The following is a 13,161-nucleotide window of genomic DNA, read 5'->3' as shown; positions in this document are numbered from 1 at the left end:
TAGTTATACTGGCAGACTTCGGGCATGCAGACAGAAAGAGTTGATGTCAAAATGAGCTTCCTTGGCTGCCCTGGAAGTCTTTCTCTATATGCCTGTCGATGTCTTCCTCTTTGTCTTTCTTCACACTTCATAGTTTTCCTTTACGCCTCCCACTATCCCTCCCTCTACTCCCCCCTTCCCTCAGATGGACTACACCCCACCCCTTCCTGCACTCCCTTTCTCTCTCTCCTCCAACTGATAGCTGCCTTGGCCGATTATTTCATCCAGTGCGGTCCACTGAGAGCCTCCTCTCCCGGCTTTGGAAGAGCTTTAATTAGCCATGTTAATATCCCCTTCATTGGCCTTAATATCACTCAACACCTTCCTCCATCTCAGCGGCCACCAGGGTCCCCCTGTCCTGTCAGAACAGCTGATTATTGAGAAGGATAGCTTTAATCAAACCTAATTGCAGTTCATTCTTTCTCTCTATCCCCCTTTGCCCTCCATTGCCAACATCTAATGGCAGCGACGACTTGATATCCCATTAAAAAACAATTAAACAACCTCCTTTTGTCTCTGTGCGTGCCAAAACACCAGCACAAACTTCTGTAGATATTTAAGAAGTAAAACAGAGAGAGAGGGGCCTTGTCTTAATTGCTCTCCTTTTCACCAAGGACCAATTTGCACCGTGCTCATGGAGAATCTTAACCAACTCAAATGTAATGGATGCTATAGCGCTGCCACTGCTGTGGACTATGAAAATTAAGCTTATCTTTTTAGCAGAGAAATTGTGCTTAATTGCCTTCATAACAGTAAACATAAAGGAGCTACTTTATGATAGCGTGGGCACTCAGTTTCTTGTGTTTATTGTTTCTTAACTTTTGGTTTCACTGTAGTGGAAACAGTACGTTAAAAACACGAAGGTCTCCAAGAGAAGAGATGAGACTAACTCTGAAAGTAATGTGTTTCTTTTATGAAGTCAATGTATTGCCTGGGAAATGTATTCTATCTCTTTCTCTGAAATAAATTGTCGAACAACGGGTGATGCATGTACACGCGCGGGTTCATGTACACACACACATGTGCGTGTGTAGATGTGCATGCACACACAAACGCACACACTGGCCTTACCCAATCTGTATGAGAGGCGACAGACAAATAAAAGTCGTATTTCAGGTCTGCTTTCCGCAGATGTCTGCTGCTCTACATTATGACTCTTTGGGGAAATAAAAACAGGGTCAGGGAATTAGAGTACATAATGGTCATTTTGATGATCAGCCAACAGATGCAACCCGAAAACACAGTGAACACAATCAAGCGAAATGCACTAATGACAAGTCAGGTTTTTTATGGCCTCACCACACACCGACAGGCAATCAGCATTCTGGCATGGGTTAAAACGCCTTTTATTGATGTCCAAGCCAAAGCTACTTGGATGTGGAGTGAAAATATTTTCTCACCTCTCCTCTCCCTCCTGGGCCCTCAGTGAAGCTCAAGGTATAGGAGTCTATCGAAGAACGCTTCTAAATGACCAGTGCATGTGTTAATGTGGCCAGGGTTAGAGGGGTCATTTCAGACTCTGATTTATGGCCTGGCCAGGATCCCACTGGGCGAACGAGAAGTCTTAAGTGTTGTGAAAACGTCCTCACAGGCCACACAAGCCACTGTATTTAGCTGAATGAAATGGCCATGCAATCTATGGTGCAATCTATGGTAATCCAATGAGCTGCTGTGATTCAGTGAGCCACGTTAGTATTACAATGGAAACCACAGTATTGCATATAGTAATGCCAGTGCAATGTGATGAAAAATAAATATCACGGCATGGCATTTATAATGAATCGGAGAAAGCAAAGGCACAATCAGTCATGATTCTGTGGGGAGAATTTGCAGAAACAACAAGTCAATTTCATTGTTTATTCTGTGTGGTTGTGTAAGATTTTTACACAATAGGGTACATCTGAGACAGTTTTTCTTTTTGGGCCTTGCTGTTCATCTTCCTCTCTTTAACTGCTCTCCGCCTGCGCAGCCACATCTTATACATGGCTCTCAGTGCGATGGTGCATCTGTAAATTCAGCGAGACCTGGGAGAAAGCGGCAGCAGAGGAAGGCAGCCTACAAACTAACCAAGCCCAGATCTCACTCAGACGTGACATTTGTTCAGAGACGATTAGCCAGGTTGTAATTTGTGGCATAATTGCCTCACCCACCCACAAGTGCATGGGTGTGTGTATGCGTTATGCGTGTGCGTCTGTGTGTGTGTGGCATACGGTGGTCCCAGGAGTGTCCGCCTAATTGCCTGACAGGACTATAAGTTTTGTGGCGCGCTCTCACCTTGTTAGGTCCTTTATCCCTGATGCTCTTCAAACAAGACCTGGTCACAGGTGGGCCTCATTTGCTTCCCTATTGAACAGGAGAACTTTAATTGCACAGGGGGTGTCCTGGGATTAAAGAGGTGGGTGGAATATCAAGTGACTTCCTGTATGTTAGTGGCAGATGGGTGTTGGGAAAGACCTATGAACTCAGGTGAGGGGATGAGATGACAAAGAGAGTGATGCTCCTGATTTTGAGGGAATATTAAACACTGCGACTGAACTCGTGTATTGTCCGATTTGTTTCTGGCTCACTGGATGAATGGATCAGATTGGGGGACTGTTTGAGAACTCTTATTTAAATGTTCGGTCCATAATTAATGGTTTTTTGCCTTCTTGTTCTCTCTTTCAGATTCTTCCTAAAGTTCTTTCTCAAGTGCAATCAGAACTGTCTGAAGAATGCAGGGAACCCACGAGACATGCGCAGATTCCAGGTAACTGGAATGTTTTTCGCACATATGTTTATGTCTATTTCTTTCTCTCACTCTCTATATTTCTTTTTGTGCAGACTTGCACGCACACAGGTGTTCAGATGCACAACTGCGCGACACTAAGTCATCTCAACACACATCCACATATGTGTACAATTCTATTATTGGCACTGAAGGAGGCAAAAACCGGGGGAAAAGGGAGAGCGGGGGATTTTGTGTCCTCTGCGCTCTGGACAGAATATTTATTAGGGAGTACCACCTGACACAAATAAGGATATAGGATTTAAGAGTGCCATCAATTGTGTTCCTGACAGCTTTCTGAGCCTCAGCGCAGAGGGGAGGACGATCCGACCACATGTAACAACAGTGTTAACTCAGAATCTGTCTGGCAGCGGAAACGCATACCTTCTTATACACACATATGCGCAAACACACACACACACACACAAGCACACATATGGATGCATGCACATACACGCTAGGAGCACATATATTTGCTTTCTTTATATCCCTCTCTCATTCTTACCCACATATGCATACACTTAAAGTCACACATATGCAGTTCTTTATGTAGCCAGTGAAAACCATCTGAAAACCATCATTACTGTGGGCTGACAAAATGCTGCGATTTACATTAAAATGACATGACCGTTGAGCACTTTTACTGCTTCTTTAACCCTCTCGCTTCTGATGTGTCAAGAAGTTGAGCCTTGAAATTATTGACCCCCACCCCCCCCAACCACCTTCCCACCCCAGCAGCTGATCCATTTATCCAGCCATCCATCCATCCTACACAGACATTTCCACCACAAGCAGCCCACTAGGTCAAGGTGAGCGAGTGAGAGTTTAGTGTGATTTGTCCTATCAGGATAACGACAAACTGCAGGAGGGCGTCCGTCACTGACAGCACTGTTCTGTGATAGACACACAAGCCAGCATCCTCCAGGAGGAAGCCCAGACATGAAACAGACAAGACATGGTGTCCCCTCCTGATGTCACCACCATCAGACCTCCCCTGCCTCCTCAAATCTTCCCTCAGGGTGAATGTGGACTGATGCATGACAGCCACCAGGGGCATTCACCTCTCACTCCTATGTGTCAAAAGGAATGCAATAACTAAGTTGCAGCGTCTCATTTTTTGCGAAATTAAAATGTTCACATTAAGTCTGAAACAACAAGAGTTGGGATCATTATTATTATTATTATTATTATCTTTTTATTTTCTGCTGATGATTATCCCTTGTCTTCAGTCCAACAGTTAGCATGTCATTTTTCCCCAAATACATTTCCCAGATGCTCCAGCATAGGTGTTTCTCTGGCCAAAGTTGTGTATGCTGCATGCCTTCCACTCCACTTATTACCCCCAAAAACCAGCTGGAGGCCAGAGAGGGCCCAATCCATCATCCTCAGCTTGGCCCAGCTCTGAACCTGCTCACAAGAATGGAGCTCTTTCACTTCCCCATCTCTCCCCTCCTCCCCCACCCTTCCCAAACCAACCAAAAAAAAAAAAAAAAAAAAAAAAAAAAAAAAGCTACCCCCCTAAATTCCACTGCTACACCGGGGTCACTTACCGGCGAAGCAAACCTGAGAGGGGCTCTCTGTTTCCGGCTCAGAAACACTTTGGCCATTCACACGCGGCTCACTATTTGGAGATGTGGTAGCCAAAAAACAACAACAAAAATAAGCATTATGAAATATGGAGTGTGGCTTGGAATCTGATCCCAGTAAAATGTTTGTTGAGTGATGGGATGGAGTTCAGTTGGTAATGACTCCAGTAATATTTTAAAAGGGAGGCCTTCCGTCCTCAAATAGATGGACAAGCTGATCAATAATTCTGAGCTTCGGCTATGATGACAGTTGGTAGAGTGGGTAAACGGAAATGGTATTTTAGTGATTGAAAAGTCAATTAGCTGTACACAAATGCAAGACACTAAAAACCAAAAACAAAATGGCTAAGAAGCAGGGAAACTGTAATGTGATACGTCCAAAGAGAACGACCGCTTCAAGAGGTTTGACAATAGTAATCAATAGCATGCAGGCCTGTACCTGGATTTATCCTCTGTGCCCCAGAACAATTCTCAGTTTTATTTTTTTCTCACAACATGCTTAATCACGTTTCACCTTCACTCCTCTTGCAGGTTGTCGTATCGACGACCGTCAATGTGGACGGCCATGTCTTGGCTGTCTCTGACAACATGTTCGTACACAACAATTCCAAGCATGGGCGAAGGGCTCGCAGACTCGACCCTTCAGAAGGTACGCCTCCTTATCTGGAGAATGGTAGGCACATTTTTACATCTTATAATTTGCTACGCTCTTTTTTTTTTTTTTTTTTCTCTTAGTTTCTATTCAGACATCCTCCCATTTTACAAACCACACACCTACTGTAGCTGCTTCTAGTTTCTTAGAGTCTTTTGTTCCTCCATCACTTTTTTACTTCTTAAGTTGCTTTTTTGCCTCCCTCATACCTACTGTTATTTCTTCACTGGAAATAGCATGCATTACGAAGTGTATTCATCATTTTGATATCACTGATGATGATGATGATGACGATGATGATGATAATACTCAGACAAATTCATGATTTAAAAATGTTATACTACTTCCAGTCTCCTAATGCACCTACATTTGTCCTAAAAGCCTATGTGAAACATGATCAAATTGCTTAAGAATTTGGCTGTGAGGTCAATTTCCTGTCATTGGGCTCTGCAGATTTAGCTGTGTGTGAGAGAGAGAGAGCTGAAACAGGGGGAGGAAGGAGAAAGAGAGAAAGGAAGGGGGTGGGGGGTGGAAGGGTGGGTTGATGGTGTGTGTGTGTGTGTGTGTGTGTGTGTGTGTGTGTGGAGGGGGGGGGGTGGCCTATGAGAAAAACAGAACTTACTGTTTTTCCTCCAACTGATTCCATATGATAGACTGATTGCCTGCTCAGCCAAAAGGGAGAAAAGAAGGACCACCAAACCATGGGAAATCCAAAAAGTAAAACGCACTAAACATAACCTTGTGACCCTCATGGCCTCCACTCGCAGATGGGAGCACACACAGCTGAAAGATTGTAAGAAAAAAAAGGAGAGAACTGACTTGGGCCAATTGTGCAAATTGCTTATCTTCAGATTTCAAGAGCCAATTATGGCTGGGCAAACAGTTTATATACACCACTGACTAAAACAAGCTTCTCTACACATTAATGGGCATTAATGGTTCTATCACCAAAAGCAAATGTAATGTTTAATACAACAACGACTAATAAAAAAATTAAAAAAAAAGACTAGACAATTAATATATCTCAGTGCTCTCCAGTCCTAGTGGGGGAAAAGCTAATCTATTTGTTTTTGTCTTTATTAATGACTCCTCTACTGGAGAACAAAATCAAATAATTAAAGTCCTGCCCGGAGCACCAAAGTCATTATGTTCGCTGACGTTCTGTTTGTGTGTTTCACGTTTATGACACGATAGGTGTGGATCGCCTAGCAACCAGTTTCTTAATGAGGAGAGCAATTAAAGAGGTTGAGCCCTCGCCTCCATGTTCCCCCACTCCCATGGGACCCTCTGTGTTTTGTGTGTGTGTGTGTGTGTGTGTGTGTGTCTATGTATGTGTGTGTGTTCTTTACAGGTTACCCCAACCCATCCTTTTCTTCCTCTCTTCTCCACACTCTTCAAAGCAGCAGAGTGACGCCCCGTAAAGCAAGAAAAGAAGCTATTGTCAACCGCCCAGTTGAACATGTCTTTGTCTAATAACTTTAATACACCTTGCTTAACCGTGTGTGCCCCCACAAGTTAAGATCTTTTTTTTTTCTCTCTCTCTCTCTCTACCTCTCAGACTCAGCTCCAAAGCAAACTAATTTAACATGCATCAACAACGATCGCTTGCTTTGTTTAAGTCCCCTTTAACAAACAGAGATGTGACACATGAGAAAAGGAGACCCGGTCATAAAATGTAATTCCAGCCTCACCCTCCATAGTGCTCTGACAACTAGCAGGCAGACAGAGAGCGTGCTTTAAATTAGCAACACATTCTTCCTCTGGAGTTCACTGGGCGAGAAGCCTCAGATATGTGGCTGGCTGGCTGACTGACTGACTGACTGTGTGGCTTAAACACAGAGGCATCCTTCCTCCCAGCTCACATTGCACTTTGCAAACCCACCGCCTCGCATTGATCAAGACGTGCTGCCCCCTATTGGCGCAGAGATGGGATAGCCCGTGGATGACAGACTGAGTCTCACCATGTGACATTTTTGTTCACTTGTGTGGACTGTCACACAACAAGCATATTATGCATTCAGACACGAATGTGCTTTGTGGCTGCCTGTCACTCAAACATGTATAGATTCAGGCTCAAAGGTGCATAAACATGCTCACAAATAGCCCAGTCTTTCACACACAGCATCACCCCCCCCCCCCCCCCCCCGCCGCCAATCCCACACACACACATACAGACACACACAAACAGCACAGCACCGACACACACACACACACACACACACACATATATCTCTCTCTTTTTCTCACTCTAACACACACACACACGCACGTTCCTTAGCTCAGTTCCACCATTATAGAGCCCCAGACAATATAGGAGACTCAGCATAGAGCCTGCAGCGCCTGCCTCATTTGCATGCCAAGTGGCTGTAATGCTGTTAGGGTTTATGCAATAAAGACAAGTGAATCCAGACTGCTGGGCCTAAGAGGAAGAAAGAGAGGGAGAAAAGAAGGGGGGAAAAAGGAGAGGAGGAAAGGAGAAAGAGAAGGAGAGAGGATGAGAGAGGGAGGTTGAGTGAGAGTCAGGCAGAGAGAGAGAGAGAGAGGGGGAAAGAGAGAGAGAGAGAGTCAAAGGGAACAGATGGCCCAGGGAGAGGTAAAAGGTATAATCCCATCAGCTGCACTATCAACCGACCATCTGGACATCCCACAGCACAATTACAACACATTTCAGCAGGCAGAACAAAGGACGGCTTCGCGGGGCCACATTAGACCTGTTTGAGTGTCACAATACTAGAGCAGGGACCTCCTCTGCTCAGATCTCGGATCAGTTTTGACGTCCTCTACAGCTCGGAAAAAGATTCGGATAGATCACAGATCGGCTGCCTGGGGTCATTTCACAGTATAGTGGATCTCAAAATAAATTTGAGCAACAATTAAGCACAAAAAAAAGCAACAAAACAAAACAAGTGTTGACATATGAATTCAAATTGCATGAATTTCCTCTACTGTAGCCCAAAGTTTGCAAAGACTTGGTGATGTAGCACTCACACCGGCAGGCCGGCTCTTTGCATCCTCATCCGTCCACTCCTCAGGATGCCTATCATCTGCTGAGGGGGCATTGTGCGTGTCTGTCATCAGATCGCCTGCGCTGACTGTGTAATCCACTTCGCCACGGTCCCCATTCAGCACATGCTCCCCTCTCTGTCTGTGCATTGAGACATATGCAAATTTTTAGGCAGAAGGGTGGACGGCTTAGGGCCTCAGTCGCTGCCTCTCCATGGGTCCTACTGTGTGTGGGAGGGGGCGCTGGGATTTCCGAGGTGCTGCGTCTGTGTTTGTGTGTGTGTGTCTGTGTGTGTGCGTGCGCAATTGTGGATGCCTGTCGTAGGTTTTGAGGCTGCAGCTGCCCCCCAACAGTCACCGTCACCATCAGGCCCTCTTCTTGCCTCCTCCTCCTTCCTGCCCCCCCCCCCCCCCCCCCGTCTCTCTCTCATCCCCAAAGTCAATTTGTTTACAGTAATTTTGAAGGGTGAATTATTTGCTGTAATCGTCCGCACTGATGAAGGTCAGGCCCTTAGAGGGGGCCCAGCATGCCCATAGAGGGTTGGTCCTCTTTCAGACGCTCCGCTTCGCAATTAAGGAAAGCAAATGTCACTCCTCCAGGCCTCACAAATGAAAATCTGTACGAGGTGATTAGCATGAAGTCAACAGCGCCTGTTAAAGTCAGATTCCCTGTAGTACCAATGTGTGTGTGTGCACTTTATGGGCAGGGAGAGAGAGCAAACATGACCTGAACAGACCCAACAGCAAGGCAAACAAAGGGAGATGTCTTGTCTGAGGTGATTCATACAACAATGGCCGACTGTGATTTACTTACTGGATGGAAAGGATAATAGAGGTTTAGAACTGAGCTTGTAAAGTAAGAGGGAACTTGCTGAAATAGTTTCTCACATTTTGAGGAGTAGGAAAAAACATGCACAATTCATAGTGTATTAAAAGATATTGATGGAAATAGATTAAATTTGATATTGCTATTTTATGGCTAGCTGTCATGCTATTTCTGTTGTAAACACGGTGTTGTGCTGAACACCATATTAAGGTAATGCATCAAATGACAGTGAATGTGAGGCACCAGATCACTCAAATTAGATTATAATAACAACCCGGACTGTTGATGAATGGCAGCGCTACGTAGCAGAAGTCATGCCAGATGAAAAGCATTGTAATAAACAATATGAAATGGATTGAATCGATCACAAAAAGAAAGAAAAAAAAAACCTCAATCTGAATAATTCATGAGTGCATTTTACGTTATGAAACCTGAAACTACACTCCGTGTGTCTGCACTGTACTGCATATGCAGAACAAAGGTAATGAAATAACATGAACCAGCAAAGCTTTAGCTTGTCATTTCCACTTTAACGGCCTGTATTCTTGACTCATTTGAGATGTGTTCAACTTTGAAATTTTACTGTACATGCGGGTGCATGCTTAATCAATTCTGATAGCTACATTTGCCCTGACACATAATTTGCTCCATCAAATCATTTTCCTGGCGAGCCCGGCGTTTAGCCTTTGTGAAGTGGACCATTTGAAGGGTCTGCTTAACTACACCACTCCAGCGCGCTGATAAATGATTTTGATTCTCATGCCTTAAAGGACAAATCCATCATTTTTTTTTTTTTTTTTTACCAGGGGCAATTTCCATGATATGTCTTTGTGAGAGAGACATGGAGGGCTGAACGTAGAGGTGATGCAGTAGTGTGTCTGTGTGGAAAGAGACATGGGCCCCAGTGCTGAAGTCTAGGTGCTGAATTTGCTCTTCTCTTTGTCTTGGATAAGCAGCCACCCCGTGCATCAAGGCTATCAGCCCCAGTGAGGGATGGACCACTGGAGGAGCCACTGTCATCATCATAGGAGACAACTTCTTTGATGGCCTACAAGTCGTGTTCGGTACCATGCTCGTATGGAGTGAGGTATGAGGTCTTTGTTACTAAAATTCACTCTGAATGTTACAAATTCAAAAAACTGTCAAAACTGTTCAAACTTTTTAGCCAACACTGATAACAGCACATACTCTGTAGCTTATTACTGCAGAGGGCTCATTGCTTCTTTTCGCTTCCTCTGTAATCCAGCTGATAACCCCCCACGCCATCCGCGTCCAGACTCCACCTCGGCACATCCCCGGTGTTGTGGAAGTCACGCTGTCCTACAAGTCCAAGCAGTTCTGCAAAGGTGCCCCTGGGAGATTTGTCTATACTGGTGAGTCCAAACCCTCTCTCCTTCTCTTTCTACAGGCTTCTCCTGTGTTCCCCCTCTCCCTCTCTGTCCTCTGTCTGGATGGAGCCCTCAGCCCCATGTCCAGGCGCTATTAATGGACTAACCAGGGCCCTGCTTTCTGAATGTTAAATGTGTGAGATCTGCACTGCTAGCGAAAAGGTGTTTTCATGGAGGGGCTCCTACAAGTGCAACTCGATCCCCCTCTGACCTGCCATCATACAAGGGCGCTGCCAAGCTCTGTTAAACTCAAGCTGTCAGGATAACTCATTCTGCCAGTTTGCTTAATCTACCCTGGCGTGAGACAGATAATGCTTTCTGCTAATTTGCTGATTTTGTACGGCAAAATGTGATTTCCTGTTTTTTTCTTTTTATGAATCAGGTTAGAAAAGCAATATCTAGGTTAAGTGCATGAGTGTGCCTGAAGTTATTCTGTGAATTCATAGGAGAGAAAGTGTGCGACAAAGATGTGTATGTTGGAGAGAAAGGGTGTGTGTGTGTGTGTCACACTATAAGTAAGGGATCTGATTATCTTGGCTAACAGAAGGAAGTGGTGGTCTTATCTGTCATCATTGGTGAGGAGACAGAGGTTGTGGGGGTCAGAGCCTGTCTGACCTGGAAGCCTCTGTCTGTTCAAACTCTGATGGGCAGAATGAAACGGGGGCGCGTCAAAGCGCTCTCACTTCCCCCAGCACCCCCAGGCCTCCAGAACAGCCCTGGCCTTGAGCAGAGCAGAATTGCAAAGTGAGCCCCCCCCACCTCCCTACCCAACGCACACACACACACACACACACACACACCCCTGCAAAACCCCCGTCCAGACCCCTCCATCCTGGGGCAGCTGTTTCTCATCAAGTCCCCCCCCACCCCCCCCCGCCCCCACCCTCCCTCTCTTGCTCCCCAAACCTCCACCACTTCAACCCCCAGCCATCCGTCCCCTTCTCCTCCAACCGTGCAGTCTGGCCCAGCTCTCCTGCATTTAACCTCCCTAGCAGGAACGGAGCAGAGGCCAACAAGGCACCGGGATAATGAAACAGGAGTGTAGTGTGGCTGCGTAAGTGTATGTGTGTCTGTTTGTGTGAGCAAGCGAGCGGTGAGAAAGTGTGTGTGTGTGTGTGTGTGTGTGTGTGTGCGCGCTTCTGTGTGTCTGTGTGTACATGTGTTACTGCACAGCCCTGAGAAGGTGTATAAGTTAAGACATTAATGGCTTCTATAGCACCCTGGTGAAAGTGCCAGGTCCCTTAAGAACAGACCCCATTAGTCACAGAGGCTAAGCGGATTGGGATGATTACCATCAGGTTTTACTGGGGAAACGTGTCCCCTTCTTTCTATCTTTGTTGATCCCCCCCTCCCCATTCTTCCTCTCTGTCTTCCCTGGGTTCCTACTCACTTCCAGTTAGTATAAAGATACAATTACCCCTTGAGGCAATGGTGGTACAATTGATTAGTGCGGTGAATTAAAAGAGAAAGTCACCAATAGACAGGTCCAGCTCCTCTCCTCTGCTCTGCTATTCCCTGTGTGGCTCACCCTGATTGTACAAGGGTTGACGCTTGAGAGAATGAAACCGTTAAAGAGAGCAGAATGCATAACGCCAGAATGAGGTATCACTGATTCCATATGTACAGTAATTGCTAGGTGAAAGGATGTTAGCTACTTCTCGCAGACATTAAAGAGTGAATGGGCTGATGCATCGAGTGCAGGAGAGTGGATCATGTATTTAAGGGTGAAACAGCTCATTTCGAAGCGTAGCTTTTCTTTCTGTGATACAGCACTTGAACAAATGGCACAACACGAGCAAATAGATTTGAAATGACCTGGGGTTACAATAGCAAATTACATGGGCTGAAAAGGGCATGTAGTGACACAGTGCTGTCTAAAAGGCACAGAGTGTTCCGGTGTCATATTGGAGAGCAACATGTGCATATCAAAGGTCTAGTTATCAAAGCGTATGGCTTCAAGCGTGACTTCAGAGCACGGCTTGAGAGGAGCGCCTTTTTAGTCTTTTTTTTTTTTTCATGTTGACTCTTCTTGCACCACCACCCTAATTGTGGAGATTTAACTCGCTCAATTTAAGAAATTATCACAAATTACCAAGAGTCAACACAGAGGAGACTGCAGTCAATTCGAACAGCAGAGGGACACGTCCTCACTAGGGTTAGTACCCTGGAACGGCTCCAAAACTCACAATCCATTCTCAGAAAGAGAGCACCCTGTAGTGTATGTCAAATAATCTTGTTGGCATTGACTATTGAATGTTTAAAACACTAATGAGACAAACAGACATACCATATAAAACTTTAGTAGCCTGTACTTTACTGACTGATTCAAGGAGCTTATATCTGTACTTTAATTGCCTCATTTTTAAAGCAATGACATGTTGGCTATTTTTTGCTATTTTACAGTCTATACCTTTTACCTTCTAACAAAGCATTGTCCCTTGGCGGTTGCTTGCTTGTCCTCTGTCTAATCCATGTATTGGTTATCCATTGGTCCGGACAGGACTAGTAGAACCAACTGTCAGCAAGGTTGTAGAAAATCAAAAGGAGAAAGTCCTGGCGGTTCCTGAGTCAATACTTTATTATAGTTTACGCTTTATTAAGTGCTGCAAACAGTACATGCTGGTTTGATCAGATATTTTTTAAAGGAAAAGTTTCCATTTTCAGCCTCATTTGCAGCATCTTAACCTTTTTACTGCATACTTGCAGTACTGTATGAAAGAGTAAATCATAAATAAAAACTTTGAGCGTACAATTTATCCAATTTAAGCTCCTAATTGCATCAGAGCTTTTGGTTTTCTATCTTGGCCAAGTTTCCACGCGAGCTCCCCTCCAGGGGCAACGATGCAGGCCCTTGGTAATATGGTTCTGCAAGCAGTCCTAACACACTCAGCCACTATTTATCC

General features: G+C 45.0%; 1 protein-coding gene across 8 annotated transcripts in view; it reads left to right on the top strand.

The window, feature by feature from the left end:
• LOC139622780 (transcription factor COE3) overlaps positions 1 to 13,161 on the top strand; it is a 68,699-nt gene that overhangs the window by 37,690 nt on the left and 17,848 nt on the right. For 2 of the 8 annotated variants that reach the window (XM_071480369.1, XM_071480364.1), the window contains exons 7-10: positions 2,704 to 2,785; positions 4,921 to 5,038; positions 9,827 to 9,957; positions 10,117 to 10,243. In XM_071480369.1, the coding sequence (XP_071336470.1) occupies positions 2,704 to 2,785; positions 4,921 to 5,038; positions 9,827 to 9,957; positions 10,117 to 10,243 (458 nt within the window). Of the gene's footprint in view, positions 1 to 2,703; positions 2,786 to 4,920; positions 5,063 to 9,823; positions 9,958 to 10,116; positions 10,244 to 13,161 lie in introns of all 8 variants that reach the window. The other 6 variants (XM_071480368.1, XM_071480365.1, XM_071480367.1 and 3 more) reach the window with 3 other exon arrangements.

The sequence above is a fragment of the Trachinotus anak genome, unplaced genomic scaffold (genome assembly GCF_046630095.1).
Source record: "Trachinotus anak isolate AG129_WGS33_773 ecotype Australia unplaced genomic scaffold, CSIRO_AGI_Tana_v1 ptg000007l, whole genome shotgun sequence".
NCBI lineage: Eukaryota > Metazoa > Chordata > Actinopteri > Carangiformes > Carangidae > Trachinotus > Trachinotus anak.
This window is presented reverse-complemented; position numbering and strand designations above follow the sequence as displayed.